Raw genomic sequence first — 16,291 nt, forward strand, 5'->3', positions numbered from 1 at the left:
TCTTCAATTTGCAGCAATTACAGCCTTTGGTATTCTAGTTGTTAATTTGTTGAGGTAATCTGAAGAGATTTCACCTCATGCTTCCTGAAGCACCTCCCACAAGTTGGATTGGCTTGATGGGCACTTCTTACATACCATACGGTCAAGCTGCTCCCACAACAGCTCAATAGGGTTAAGATCCAGTGACTCTGCTGGCCACTCCCTTATAGACAAAATACCAGCTGACTGCTTCTTCCCTAAATAGTTCTTGCATAGTTCGGAGCTGTGCTTTGGGTCATTGTCCTGTTGTATGAGGAAATTGGCTCCAATTCAGCGCCGTCCAAGGGGTATGGCATGGTGTTGCAAATAGGAGTGATAGTCTTCCTTTTCATTTTTTCTGTACGAGATTTTCAGTTTCTTGGCAATTTATCGCATGGAATAGCCTTCAATTCTCAGAACAACAATAGACTGACGAGTTTCAGAAGAAAGTCCTTTGTTTCTGGACATTGAACCCACAAATGCTGATGCTAAAAATACTCAACTAGTCTAAAGGCGAGTTTTATTGCTTCATTAATCAGCACATGTTTCCAGCTGTGTTAACATAATTGCAAAAGGGTTTTCTAATGATCAAATGGCTGATCCAAGTTTATCATTTTACAAAGGCTAACAACGAGTGATAGTTGCTGATAACGGGCCTCTGTACGCCTACGTAGATATTAAAAATGTAAATCAGCCGTTCCCTGCTACAATAGTCATTTACAACATTAACAATGTCTACACTGTATTTCTGATCAATTTGATGTTTGTTTTTTAAATGGACAAAAAAAAGTGCTTTTCTTTCAATAACAAGGACATTTCTAAGTGAACCAAACTTTTGAACGGTTGTGTGTGTGTGTGTGTGTGTGTGTGTATTCCTAAAGAGTGGAAATCAGTGCATGTGCTGCCACTAAGGTAGTTGATTGTTGTGATGTTGACAACTATCGTCCCATATCAAGGCTTTCTTGTTTAGTTAAGATTTTTGAATCCTTGGTGAATGTTTTTTTTGTTTGTTTAATCTGTGAACTGCATTTTGAATGTATATCAATCAGGGTTTAGACCAGGGCACTGTACTATTACTGCAACACACAAGTTATAAATGATATTGGCAATGCCTTGGATGCTAAAATGAATAGTGCTTGCCTATTTCTAGTTTTGTCAAAAGCTTTTGATACAGCTGATCATTCTCTTATAGAGTAAGTTGTCTGTGTTAGGTCTTGGTTCTGATGCCTGTTTATGGTTTCAGAATTATCTTAGTGACAGAACTCAGGCTATTATGATAGACAGGGTTAAATCCACATTTCTTGAAGTGCTTAAAGGGGTACCCCAGTGTTCGATTTTGGGTCCGAAGTTGTTCACATTGTGTATAAATGACATTGGAAATACTGTTCACACATGTAACATTCATCTCTATGCAGATGACACTTCTTTGCTCCTGTGCCTCTTTAGTGCAGCAGGCCATTGGTGACCTTTAGCAGGATGTTGACTCGATCCAAAATCTCTTACTGATCTTAAATTCATGTTAACTGCAAATAAAACCAGGTTCTATGCTGTTCACTAGGTCTCGTGATGTTGACCCTGAGGACTTGCGTGTTAGCACTTTAAATGAGCACGTTTCTCACTATAATTACTTGGGTATCTGGATTTATGACAAGTTGTCTTTTGAAACAAACATTGAAAACTTGACAAAGAAGCTGAGATCTGATATATATATATATATATCTATCTATCCTGCCTCAGTTCTGAAAACAGAAGGAAAATTGTTCAAAGAACACTTCTCTCTGTAATAGACTATGGTGACATTATTTATATGCACGCAGTAGCCTCTGTTTTGAAACCATTGGACTCGGTATTCCATTCAGCAATACGTTTTATCACCGGGGATGGTTTTAGGACTCATCATTATATTCTTTACTCTTCTGTCTGTAAGAAGAGAGCTGCACTCTTATTTATTTACAAAGCAGTCTTTCAGAAACTTCCTCCACACATTACTTCATTGATTCATTTTTAGATGTACAAATGACCAAACCCGTTCTCAGGGATGGTTAACTCTGGAGATCCCTTTGGTCTGCACAGTATTGGGAAAATCTACTTTTAGTTTAATTGCCCCTTGTGTGGAACAATAGACATAATTCCTTGCAATGAGATATTAAAATGATTGATTGGAAACTTTTGATACAGAATGAGATTGCTTTTCTTAACTCTGTTTAATGTTGTGTTTAATTTGTCAACGTACACAGGGATTTCTTGTTAGAGTTCTCATTGAGACTCACTGTTTAAATAAAGGTTCATAAAAAATAAACGTTTTCTGAGCTATTTTTTCCCCGCTTTGTCATTATGGGGAATTTGTGGGTAGATTGAAGGTGAAAATGTTTTTATTTAATCAATTTTAGAATAAGTCTGTAACGTAACAAAATCTGAATACTTTCTGAATGCACCATGTATATACAGCACCAATCAAAAGTTTGGACACACCTACTCATTCAAGGGTTTTTCTTTATTTGGACTATTTTCTACATTGTAGAACAATAGTTACGGACGTCAAAACTATGAAATAACACATATGGAAACATGTAGTAACCAAAAAAAGTGTTTTTAGATTCTTCAAAGTAGCCACCCGTTGTCTTGACGACAACTTTGCACACTCTTGGCATTGTGTTTTATTACAAATGATGTAGTTGATGATCCCTGATAGACTGTTGGTATCTCCCAGCACCACATATACACCCCTAAAACTGCTATAGCTGAGCCAAGGACTATCGGGTCTGATAGGAGCTGAGAGAGCGAGAGAGAGAGAGAGAGCGCTAGCAAAAAGCGAGAGAGAGAAACCTTATTTCAAATGGTAAATTAATGCTCTCTGCACAAGGCATGGATCAAATAGTTAAGATAATGTTTTACCCAACAGCTGTGGTAACAGAAACTATAATCTCTCTCCCCCTGTTCTCCCCCCTCTTCACCCCTATTTCCCTCGCTCTTCCCATTCGCTGATCTGATGTATGATGATTGTGCTACAGAATCCATTTAACAGCACATCACCCCGCTCGCTTTTAACTGGAAAAACAGATGCAGTATTGCGACACACAGGAGAATGTTAGCCGAATGGCACAACCAAGTCGCCTATTAGATTGTAGAACAGGAGAGGGAAGGAGGGAGAAGAAAATTGAGAAATAGGAGAGCGAGAGAGCCTAGAGGGTTTTGATATCCTCTCAAATGCTTCAGACTTGGAATCCTCACATTTTTGTCATTTATCAAACACTCTTATCCAGAGCAAATTACAGTTTGTGCTTTCATCTTACGATAGCTAGGTGGGACAACCACATATCACAGGAAATATGTAATTTATTGAGGAAAAGTGTATCAGCAAAGTCGGAGCTAGAAAGGAGGGGTTGGATTCAGGTGCTTTCAGAAGATGGGCAGGGTCTGCTGTCCTATCTTCAGGGGGAAGCTGGTTTCACCATTGGGGTGCCAGGACAGAGAAGAGCTCGGACTGGACTGAGGGGGAGCTGCACTCCCGTAGGGGTGGCAGGGCCAAGAGACCAAAGGTGGCAGAACGGAGTGCTGAGGTTGGGGTTTAGGGTTTGAGCATAGCCTGAAGGTAGGGAGGGCAGTTCCTCTTGCTGCACTGTTGGCAAGCGCCATGTTCTACTAGTGGATGTGAGCTTCAACTGGAAGCCAGTGGAGTGTGCAGAGGAGTAGGGTGACATGGGACAACTTGGGAATGTTGACCAGGTGGGCTGCAGCGTTCTGGTTAAGGTTCAGGGGTTTGATGGCACAAGCAGGGAGCCCAGCTAACAGCAATAGTCCAGACCGAAGATGACAAGGACCTGCACCGCTTCCTGTGTGAGGTAAGGTTGTACTCAATGGATGGTGTAGAGCATGAACCAGCAGGATTGAGTCACTGCTTTGATGTTTGCAGAGAACGACAAGTGTTGTCCAGGGTCGCACAAAGGTTCTTTGCACTCTGGAAGAGCGACACTGTGGAGTTGTCAACCATGATGGAGAGGTCTTTGAGCGAGCAGGCCTTCCCCGGGAGGTAGAGAATCTCCGTCTTGTCGAGGTGATGGGCCGACATCCAAGCTGAGGTATCTGCAAGGCACACAGAGATGCGTGCGTCACCTGGGTGTCAGAAGGGGGGGAAGGAGAAAAGTAGTTGAGTGTCATCCACATAGCAATGATAGGAGAGACCATGTGAGGATATGACAGAGCCAAGTGACTTTGTGTATAGAGAGAAGAGGAGAGGGCCTAGAACCGAGCACTAGGGGTACACCAGTAGTGAGAGTACGTGATGCAGGCACAGATCCTCTCCTCGTCACCTGGTAGGAGCGGCCTGCCAGGTAGAACGCAATCCAAGAGTGTGTAGAGCCTGAGTCGCTCAGCCCTGAGAGCGTGCAGAGGATCTGATGGTTCACAGTGTTGAAGGCAGAGGATAGATCTTGCAGGATGAGAACAGAGGAAAGAGAGCCAGCTTTGACAGTGCGGAGAGCCTCTGCGTTACAGAGAAGCAAAGTCTCGGTTGAGTGACCCGTCTTGAAGCCTGACTGGTTAGGGTCAAGAAGATCATTCTGAGAAAGATAACAAGAGAGTTGATCAGAGACAGCACACTCAAGTGTTTTGGAAAGACAAAAATGGGATACAGGTCTATAGTTTTTGACTTCAGATGAGTCGAGTGTTGGTTTCTTTTGGAGTCAGAGGGGACGCAGCCTGGGCTCAGGGATGAGTTGATGAGGAATTGGAGGAAGGTCTCCAGAGAAGGTCTGGAAAAGGAAGGATGGGGTCGAGCGGACAGGTTGTCGGGCAGGCCAGACCTCACTAGCTGCAGGGTTTCATATGGAGAGAGGGGAGAAAGAGGTCAATGCATAGGGTAGTTCTGTGTGACTGGGACCAGTGGACTCAATAGGCTGAGTGAATGCAGAACAGATTTCGTCAACCTTCTTTTTAAAGTGGTTGACAAAGTCGCCCACAGAGAGGGAGAAGGGAGGGGGGGAACTTAGGAGGGAGGAAAAGTGTTTCCTGGGGCTAGAGGCAGAAGCTTGAAATTTAGAGCGATAGAAAGTGGCTTTAGCAGCAGATACAGAGGAAGAGAAGTTAGAGAGGAGGAAGTGAATGATAACTTCCGGAGGACCAATTTTCCTCAGCTGCCCACAGCGCTGTTCTGTAAGCTCGCAATGAGTCACTCAGCCACGGAGCAGGGGGGGAGGGCCGAGCCATAGGATGCGGAAAGGGAGGTGAGTACGGTCGAACAGGCATAATCAGAAGACAGGAGGAAGAAGGATTTAGCAGAAGCGAGAGATGATAGAAGAGGAGAGGGGAGTGGGCGAGAGAGAGCGCGAGCGCTTTGCAATATGCTTTTAATGTTTGTCATAAACACAATAAGACATTAAAGGCACACAAAGTGAAATTCTAGACACCTCCTATACCTTTGTCCCATTTAACGTTACCCCGACAACTTTAACATATCATCGTAGCTAGATGCTGACTGCAGATGAGAAACTTTTAAATGATTGACAACATCTAGACTGACAGGAGAGCTGGTTTTATGTAAGTCTAGAGAAGAAAATGAAAATATGAAGCTGGGCTGTCGAAGCGGTCAATGGATCAAACCATTCCAAATCATGAGATTAAAGCAGAGCTTGGGTCTATGTAGCCTATGTACAGTAGTATCAACTGCAAAGGAAGTGGAGGTGAATGCTGACAGGTGCAGTAAATAATATAGGAATTGTCTAAATGTAAAAAAATTTGACTGCCAATTGAATGCTTTAAAAAATAACTCATTGTGATATAACTTAACATTACTAAGTTACATGCTATAATGTAGTGTTCCATCATGCTATATCAACAAAAACAACAATTGTGAAGTAAATTACTAATGTTAGATGTTTTATGCATTGAAGGGCATGTACAGTATACTATGTACTGTATTACTAAAGAACAGCTGTGATTAGGGGCAGAAGGTAGCCTAGTGGTTAGAGTGTTGGGCCAGTAACCGAAAGGCTGCAAGATCTAATCCCCGAGCTGACGGTAAAAATCTGTCGTTCTGCCCCTGAACAGGCAGTTAACCCACTGTTCCTAGGCCGTCATTGTAAATAAGAATTTGTTTTTAACTGACTTGTCAAGTTAAATAAAAGGTTCAATAATAATAATTAAGTGCCTCATTTTAGGATGATGCACGTGTCATACATATAGCGTATAACTTAAGCCTTGTTCACATTGGCAGTTTGAAGAGACTAAAATCTAATATGTTGGCATAAATCTGATTCGAATGTGTTTTTTCCTGCAGTCTGAACAGCCAAAAAGTACATGGAATCAGGTATTTTAAGAGACATTTCAAACCACCTTTGAAATCAGATACAAATCTGATTCATAGCCATGCAAGTTGTGTCTAAACAGTCAAATCTGATTTTTTTTGCCATTGTGGTTTTTACACTGTTATTTGTCATTTCTTGTTGCTTGCTAGCTACTCTGTTAACACTTTTGACAAGAACATGTGGGAGCTAGCTATCTTGTTAATTGTTTACAAACAAATGAGTGAATATGCTTGAAAGATCAACAGCTAGTGGACTGCTGTGGCTGGCTAGCTAGCTAGCGGACTGCTGTGGCTGGCTAGCTAGCTAGCGGACTGCTGTGGCTGGCTAGCTAGCTAGTGGACTGCTGTGGCTGGCTAGCTAGCTAGTGGACTGCTGTGGCTGGCTAGCTAGCTAGTGGACTGCTGTAGCTAGCCAAAAAGGACTCGCTTTGAAAGTTGGATCATCTTATCCTTTGAGGCTTTAAAAGTGTTCTTACCACTATGATTTTGAACATTGAAAACAACTGGGAAATGTCCATGACAGGCATTATTGTCACCTTAGCTTGCTACAGAACTGAGTGATAGGAAGCACAAGTACCACCACCAATCAGTCTAGACAACTGCTCCCACCCCCCTCGTTACTATGATAACTAGTGTAGCCTTGTCAGCACATGACTGCTGTCTGAACACACACAATTTGGTCACTGTTTGTACAGTCAGTATTCCAAAATGGATCCCTGCCCGTTTCGCTATAAAGCTAAGGGATGGGGCTGGAGAAATGTAACCCAGCTCAAATTCAAACAGCGCTAAGGACTGACCATCCATGATATCAAATGTATATATTTAACCATGTTTTGAGGCTATAGTGTTTGTTTACATACATATTTTGGGTTCTGTTGGGGTACATCAGATGAACTAAGCTCATAAGGCATTTATAAGCAAAATTCTTCAAGAATCAATGGGCATATATAATTATGTCCACAAATGGATGCAGCAACCAAGAATTCTAGCTTTAAATAAGTAGGGGGTGGAAGGGGACAATACCAGAAAATTAGAGGGGAAATGAAATTGATTGGTTGAGTATTGGGGCGGCAGGGTAGCCTAGTGGTTAGCGCGTTGGACTTGTAACAAAAGGTTGCAAGATCGAATCCCCGAGCTGACAACGTAAAAATCTACTGTTCTGCCCCTGAACAAGGCAGTTAAACACACTGATCATAGGCCATCATTGATAATAAAATGTTCTTAACTGACTTGCCTAGTTAGATAAAGGTAAAATAAATTTAAATATGGGGACTAAAGTAAGGAATGACTAAAGTAGGCCTTTTTGACAGACATTAGCCACACCGCATCCAAAGTGACTTTCACACAACACATGTATACAGTATTGTATCTACTGGGCAAGCTACTCACCCTGAGGTGCAGTGAGAGGTCGTCCGTGGTCCTGGCACCAGCCCACTGGGTGGATGTGAGGGCTGCTGGCATCACACCTAAAATGCACATCACACTATAACTCTAAATTTGTTTCTTATTGATTGAGAATTTAATGAAATATTGTTCTGGTCTATTACTGTTCTGTACTTTGTCATGTATTTGTACATTTATGTGGACCCCAGGAAGAGTCCCAACAAAATAAACCAAACACACACACCACTAAACCACAGCATACAGTACATTATCTTCCTACATACACACACTTCCCCAACTAAACACACACATATTTCAATCCTCCTGGGGTAGCACATAACAATAACCTCAACATGCAATTTGCATTTAAAATACAAAGTTTGTGACCAGAAGAATATTGCAATATGGCTCCGACGAGAGGTTCTGGGAATGGATTCTCAATCCTTGTAACCCGTGCGGTTATTAAATATTAGCGATAGCGATGTTTCTGTGCAACTTTGACGTTCAATTTTCTCTCAAGATTTGCCAAACAATTTGTATGTTGATGTAGTGCCCATCGGTTATGAATCTTTCCACTTCTGTGTTGAGAAGTCATGTTTTTACAGTTGGTTCCTGATTTTACCCCCCTAGTCGATTGACGCACTGGTGCATAACAAATAAAAAAATACTACTAAAAATCACCATCACAATCTGTCAGTTTAAGCTCGAGATATGTTCTTTTATTTTATTTTTTGCATTGGATGCGTCTCAATCCACCACATCCGCCAATTTCGCACTTCCACAAAGGGCCGCGATATCGGCGGATTGCAGTACCCCATGAAAAAAAAATCTGCTGTTTTTTTGTAGAATGAATAAACTTTTAATAGTGCCCTGGGCCTTTACTAGTCCTGTATTAGAGGACCAATATAGCCGTCTGTAGCACGGGCTACATTGTGAGGGTGGAGAGACATGCATCTTTGTTCCAGCTAAACTTGAACAGGACAGTAGGCCTAACTACCTTTTAAAAAGCGTGTTTAAAAAAATAAAACGCTTTATCGTCACCAGATTGGTGCAGTGAAATGTGTTGTTCTCATGAAGATCTATGACAGCAGTATTAAACTGAAAGATAAGGTCATTTCATCAAACTTGAGGCTCCCCGTGCTTATTAATTGCTCATTCAACATATTGGTTGCTACTTCCCTCAATCCAATTTGAACCGTTTCCCTTCCTAACTAATTTACATTCCCTGAGGTAACCAGAAATGTTTCCTTGGCCAAATATTCCCAGATTTTCAAATTAAAAAAGGCCACACGTGATGCCATACGTTTATTATCATGTAGGCTACACTGTCCTGCAAAATCATCCTGTTGTCCCACATTTGGGTATTTTAAAATGTGGTCACTCGGTTTGACCTACAAACTATTATGACCACTCTATGGAAAGGGGAGACTCTCACGTTTTGCTCTATGACCCCAACAAGTGTCACTGGACTCGTCTGAAAGTAACCGATACCGGTTTTAAAAAATGGATGAAAGTAGATTTGTGCCTACCCAAAAAAAAGGGGTTCAATGCGTTTCTCTGGGCTACAGTAACAAAGGCTAAAATAAATATTTAATCAAATACTTGTTTTATTTATTTTTTATACCTAAAGGGGTCAAAACATTCAAGATCAAATAGCAGAATGATCCATAGTATGAAGATCTTAAAACAATTCCATGTCAGTTTAGAAACTCCCCCAACGACTTAATCCTTCAAAGTATAAAGAGCACCAAAAACAACTAACCATGAGCCTTAGCGTTTCTACCACCACAAAAACAGACCCTGGGTCTGTTCTAAAGTGACTGCAACATTTGGTCAGATGCACCTGTGACAGTGCTATTGAGTGCCATTGTGTGTTTGCGAACAGATCTCATGGTTTATTTTAGGGCTGTGTCTGATAACTTAGCTAGCTAACAGTAATTGGAAATGCAACATCACACCTAACCAACAACCGCCGTTTCTCAATTTCAAAGGAAAGATTCCATTGGTCACGTGACTTGTATATGCTCTGTGATTGGACAATACAGAGCACAACTCTGTATGGGATAAGTTTACACCCCAACTCTTGTATGCCCCCTAACTCTGGAATGTACATAGTCTTGTTGACTTTTCTTTCAAATATCACAGTTCTTTAAATGCGATTACTAATCTTTTGAATTAATGCTTCATCCAGGAGATTTTTTTGTACCTAGTCAATGTTTGGAACACCGCAACCAGCATGTTGTTGAAATGTGTATGCTAAAAATGAGTGGGTGTGTCAGTTTCGGAACCATAACTGCGAAAAGAGGGGCGGGCCCATCTGAGACCTTTTTCACTTACTGTACAGGCCGGCTAGATTAACATCTACCTACATACACATACAATCACACAAGTGCAATTCCATTAGATTTCTGTGTGCTTTGAAAAGATACAGCAGCGGTGCGATTCTGCTGAATAGCCCAGTTGCACAGAGTGAAGGCTTGCCTGACTGCTGCTGTCCCTTGGGCACTATAATTTGACCAAGAATCCCACAAATCCTCTTTGGTGAGCGTAGCGGAGTGGCTGAGAGAGTGAATCTGTGTGCGGGGAAATGTGTGTTCGTATGTGTGTGAGAATAACCAATCATGGGGTGCACAGAGTGAACGATTTCCCGACTGCTGTCCCTTGGGCACTATAATTTGACCAAGAATCCCATACATGCTCTCTGGTGAGTCTAACGGACTGGCTGAGAGTGCATCTGTGTGCGTGTACATGCAAGTGTGTTGTGCTTGTGTGCAAGTTAAACTGTGAGTGTAGGTGTACATCTGGGTGCGTGTGAATGCAATGAGCTGTGGCGAACCCATGCTTTCTGTGAGGCAAGGAAGCTTGCAGATTCTCCTCTTGGAAAGTCTCCGTAAGACATGAAAAAAGGACAAATAAAATAACCACTGCAAAATATCTCCGCCAGGCAGCTATGAGAACAAAACGGAGAAGACTGTCAGTTCTCCTCTTCAACTATTATATCTAGTGACACTGACTTCTGTTTTTCTCCCACATCAGGCTTTCACTGGATGAATCGGGCCATGCGTCACATGACATGTAAATCAAACTCCTCTTGAAAATAAGCGGGTAAATCACCACTGATTCACTGACATCGGTACGAGAGAGAGAGAGAGAGAGAGAGAGAGATGCGGAATTGAAGATCATACATGTACACACACCCTTTACTGTTGATCTATACATCACTCTTTATGTAACAAAGCTACGTATATACACTGAGTGCACAAAATAGTTCATGCTCTATGACAGACGGAACAGGTGAATCAACGTGAAAGCTATGATCCCTTATTGACGTCACTTGTTAAATCTACTTCAAATCAGTGTAGATGAAGGGGAGGAGACAGATTAAAGAAGGAATTTTAAGCATTGAGACAACTGAAACATGGATTGCATATGTGTGCCATTCAGAGGGTGAATGGGAAAGACAAAAGATTTAAGTGCCTTTGAACCGGGTATGGTAGTAGGTGCCAGGCGCACCAGTTTGTGTCAAGAACGGCAATGCTGCTGGGTTTTCACGCTCAACAGTTTCCCGTGTGTATTAAGAATGGTTCACCACCCAAAGGACATCCAGACAACTTGACAACTATGGGAAGCATAAGAGTCAACATGGGCCAGCATTCCTGTGGAATGATTTAGACACCTTGTAGAGTCCATGCCCCGACAAATTGAGGCTGTTCTGAGGGCAAAAGGGGGGGATGCAACTGTGTTCTTAATGTTTTGTACACTCAGCATGTATGTATGTATGTATGTATGTATGTATGTATGTACCCACACACACACACACACACACACAAAATAGTACATCAGTTACAAAACAACATTAAGGTGTAATCTATCAATTACTGACACTAAACATCAGTAAGCATGTGGCCCTGTCCGGGGGTGTCATCAGATGGGGTCACAGTGTCTCCTGACCCCTCCTGTCTCAGCCTCCAGTATTTATGCTGCAGTAGTTTATGTGTCGGGGGGCAAGGGTCAGTTTGTTATATCTGGAGTACTTCTTCTGTCCTATCCGGTGTCCTGTGTGAATTTAAGTATGCTCTCTCTAATTCTCTCTTTCTCTCTCTCGGAGGACCTGAGCCCTAGGACCATGCCCCAGGACTACCTGACATGATGACTCCTTGCTGTCCCCAGTCCACCTGGCCGTGCTGCTGCTCCAGTTTCAACTGTTCTGCCTGTGATTATTATTATTTGACCATGCTGGACATTTATGAACATTTGAACATCTTGGCCATGTTCTGTTATAATCTCCACCCGGCACAGCCAGAAGAGGACTGGCCACCCCACATAGCCTGGTTCCTCTCTAGGTTTATTCCTAGGTTTTGGCCTTTCTAGGGAGTTTTTCCTAGCCACTGTGCTTCTACACCTGCATTGCTTGCTTGTTTGGGGTTTTAGGCTGGGTTTCTGTACAGCACTTTGAGATATCAGCTGATGTACGAAGGGCTATATAAATAGATTTGATTTGAGTTGATTGCATGTCTCATCTGGCTAGAACTTGATGAAAACACCTTCTCAACCTCAGGTTTGATTTCCACAACGGACTTAGTTTAACAGTCAAGGTAGAAACGAGGAAGCCAACATACAAAAGCTAGACACTTTTCAAACCGAGGAGACAAAATTAATTATTCTGTCATTTCCCCCCCCCCACACACATGCACACAGTGTGGACATTTAATTTTCCAATTTCTCATCAACTCACAAAAATCTAATTTCAAAAAGAATGGAAAACAGTTTGAATTGAATGACTGGTGTCTCACCAGTAGTCGTAGGTGTCGTCCCAGTTGTCAAAGTGAACCAGGAAGCGATTGTCCACGATGTCGGCCACCGAGGCCACACACACCAGGCACGGGTTCTTCCTGTCCACTGCCTCCAGTTTCATGCCCACCTGAAACTTAGAGGTGCTCGTGGTCTGTGGACACACACAGAGACACATCAGTAAGGGCTCAATTATTTGACGACGTAGAAATCATGCATTCATGTCAATCGAGGGTTTGGGTAAAAATTCAAATAGCATACACTGATTCTGCCCTAAAGGCTTGAGGGCACCATCTTTGAGCTTTAAGATAACATTTGATCATATCACATACACTGATTCTGCCCTAAAGGCTTGAGGGCACCATCTTTGAGCTTTAAGATAACATTTGATCATATCACATACACTGATTCTGCCCTAAAGGCTTGAGGGCACCATCTTTGAGCTTTAAGATAACATTTGATCATATCACATACACTGATTCTGCCCTAAAGGCTTGAGGGCACCATCTTTGAGCTTTAAGATAACATTTGATCATATCACATACACTGATTCTGCCCTAAAGGCATTCTTTGAGCTTTAAGATAACATTTGATCATATCACATACACTGATTCTGCCCTAAAGGCTTGAGGGCACCATCTTTGAGCTTTAAGATAACATTTGATCATATCACATACACTGATTCTGCCCTAAAGGCTTGAGGGCACCATCTTTGAGCTTTAAGATAACATTTGATCATATCACATACACTGATTCTGCCCTAAAGGCTTGAGGGCACCATCTTTGAGCTTTAAGATAACATTTGATCATATCACATACACTGAGTGGACAAAACATTAAGAACACCTGCTCTTTGTATGACACTGACTGATCAGGTGAATCCAGATGAAAGCTACAATACCTTAATGATGTCGCTTGTTAAATCTACTTCAAATCAATTGAGACATGGATTGTGTACAGCACTTTGAGATATCAGCTGATGTACGAAGGGCTATATAAATAAATGTGATTTGATTTGTATGTGTGCCATTTAGAGGATGAATGGGAAAGACAAAAGATTTAAGTGCCTTTGAACAGAATATGGTAGTAGGTGCCAGGCGCACCAGTTTGTGTCAAGAACTGCACCGCTGCTGGGTTTTTCACGCTCAACAGTTTCCTGTGTGTATCAAGAATGGTCCACGACCCAAAGGACATCCAGCCAACTTGACACAACTGTGGGAAGCATTGGAGTCAACATGGGCCAACATCTCTGTAGAACGCTTTCGACCCCTTGTAGAGCTCATGCCCTGATTAATTGAGGCTGGTCTGAAGGCAAAAGGTGGAGTACAACTCAATACCAGGAAGGTGTTCTTAATGGTTTGAACACTCAGTGTATATTGTCCTATACACCTTCATTAAAGTCATACAGTACCTCTCAGTCAATCTTTATTTGAGCTTTTGCCACTAAAAAAAACTACAGAAAGTAAAGCGGTGTTTCTTTGAAGCGGGAGGAGGAGCTTTACAACAGCCACTGGGACACATTGTTCTGTTCTGCTGTGTGAATGAAGGTCAGCTTTTGGCCCCAGGCGTCCTTTCAGGAGAAAGAAGCACTAAGCTGATGTTGACTCCCACAACCCGACCAAGCACTTACACTGTTATGAGATTCAAACAGATTCTGTGGTGCAGCTGGAGCGTTACAAGACTCTTGGTATTTATCCCAGTTAAACTCGACTTCATTGTAGCCTGAAAAAAAAAAAAAAAGTTGTGCAGGAAAATAGGAAAGGGGTGGAGAAAGGAGAGAGAAAATAAAATGCGATTAGGGTTGTGAAAAATATTGCTGTGCCAGGCACATTACATGATTCCCAACAGACTGCCGTGTATTAGCACTAAATGCTGATGGTGTGGAAATAAGATGAGGCCCTTGTAAGAAAAATTAACCATGCATAGTTTAAAGATCATTCTCCTGTTATGTGTTGAAGTCTATTCCGTTAGAATCAAACAAGCACAAGCTCTTACACAGAAGCAATACAATTATATCAAAACAGACAATAGTGAACATTTGAAGGGACCTTTCACACTACTGAGCCAAACTGAGCAAAGACAAACCGAGCTGTACGGAGCTGGCCTGGCTATGCATCCACCATAGTTGCTTGCCTTGAACCATGTTGACAAGGACCATGTGAAAATAATATATTGGTTTGGGTCAGCATGATTAGTTACCGTGAAACGGGGAAAGAGAAAAAGGGTAACACTGTGCCGATCTGCTGTAGATCACCTTTTGGTGGGTGGAGCTTGTGTCCTGTCGACTCGCACCATCCGGCTGGCCTGATGTCGGCAGAGTCGGCGTTTAACCAGAAGTCATAGCATTCAGAGTAGCCGTCGATGTGGAGCCGCAATCGGTAGCCAATCACCTTTGAAAAACAAAATGCAGTAAATATATGTATGGATCCCAAAACACCAATCCACAGCACGATGTCATTCCGCTCCGTCTTCCCATGACTATTGCAGTAAGCTACTTGCATGGCCTTGCACTTAACAGTTGGTTTCTGTTCCACTGTGAATTATATATATGAGGAGACTTTCCATAAAATTCCATTTTTGCTGATGGAAATACAATAGCGACAGCTAACGTAAATCTTGTATATTTGGAAAGTGGTCGATGTGATACGCAGATTCCAAGTGCTTAGGTAATGACTCGTGACAATTTCAACACAAAAGGGATGGCATAAAAAGATAATTGAAAACACAAAACTACCAAGGCCCTCGTCAGTAACAGACAAGAATTTCCCCCACCCACAACAGTGCTGTCTGGACTTCAATCCCAGTTAAAGTGTGTGACACGCCCAGTGTGCTGGGAGAGCCCTTGGTGTGACACGCCCAGTGTGCTGGGAGAGCCCTTGGTGTGACACGCCCAGTGTGCTGGGAGAGCCCTTGGTGTGACACGCCCAGTGTGCTGGGAGAGCCCTTGGTGTGACACGCCCAGTGTGCTGGGAGAGCCCTTGGTGTGACACGCCCAGTGTGCTGGGAGAGCCCTTGGTGTGACACGCCCAGTGTGCTGGGAGAGCCTTTGGTGTGACACGCCCAGTGTGCTGGGAGAGCCCTTGGTGTGACACGCCCAGTGTGCTGGGAGAGCCCTTGGTGTGACACGCCCAGTGTGCTGGGAGAGCCCTTGGTGTGACACGCCCAGTGTGCTGGGAGAGCCCTTGGTGTGACACGCCCAGTGTGCTGGGAGAGCCCTTGGTGTGACACGCCCAGTGTGCTGGTCAGAGCCCTCCCTCTACCCTGCAGCTCACCTCTGCCACAGACAGGACACAGAACATGGAGGGGTGGAGAGGGTCGATCCCCTCCAGCCTCATCCCAGCCTTGAAGCCACTTCTGCTCGAGGGGAACGACTGGGCCTGGGATGGAGGGAGAGAGAGGAAGATAAAGGGAGAGAGAGTGGGAGAACATAAGAATGAGAAAGTGTGAGGGAGACAGCAATGGACATACAGAGAGAAAAGTAAATGAGAGGAGGAAGGGAGAGAGAGAAAGTGAGAGACAATAAGGATAGAGAGTATACGACAGAGCAGAGTTAGCAAAAAAGGAGATAACGAAACAACCAACAGGAGACCAGGAGAATAAACCCAAATGTTGATAAATAAAATATCCTCACTAGAAAACCCAAACCTGTAGTAGGAAATATAACTCTAGAAAACCAAAACCTATCCTAGGAAATTTAACTCTAGAAAATCCAAACCTATACATTTGCTAGGAAACATAACATTATTGTGCTTCCATTTTCATGGAGGCTGAACCCCCACGCTCAAGTGTGTCGCGGCA

General features: G+C 42.9%; 1 protein-coding gene across 4 annotated transcripts in view; it reads right to left on the reverse strand.

The window, feature by feature from the left end:
• The window catches only part of LOC112215324 (lethal(3)malignant brain tumor-like protein 4), a 132,166-nt gene that overhangs the window by 89,564 nt on the left and 26,311 nt on the right, over positions 1 to 16,291 (reverse strand). For all 4 annotated transcript variants that reach the window (XM_042298780.1, XM_042298779.1, XM_042298778.1 and 1 more), the window contains exons 6-10: positions 15,766 to 15,870; positions 14,748 to 14,883; positions 14,124 to 14,215; positions 12,496 to 12,647; positions 7,709 to 7,785 (exon numbers count right to left, since the gene is read on the reverse strand). In XM_042298780.1, the coding sequence (XP_042154714.1) occupies positions 7,709 to 7,785; positions 12,496 to 12,647; positions 14,124 to 14,215; positions 14,748 to 14,883; positions 15,766 to 15,870 (562 nt within the window). The remainder of the gene's footprint in view (positions 1 to 7,708; positions 7,786 to 12,495; positions 12,648 to 14,123; positions 14,216 to 14,747; positions 14,884 to 15,765; positions 15,871 to 16,291) is intronic.

The sequence above is a fragment of the Oncorhynchus tshawytscha genome, linkage group LG16 (assembly GCF_018296145.1).
Source record: "Oncorhynchus tshawytscha isolate Ot180627B linkage group LG16, Otsh_v2.0, whole genome shotgun sequence".
Lineage (NCBI taxonomy): Eukaryota > Metazoa > Chordata > Actinopteri > Salmoniformes > Salmonidae > Oncorhynchus > Oncorhynchus tshawytscha.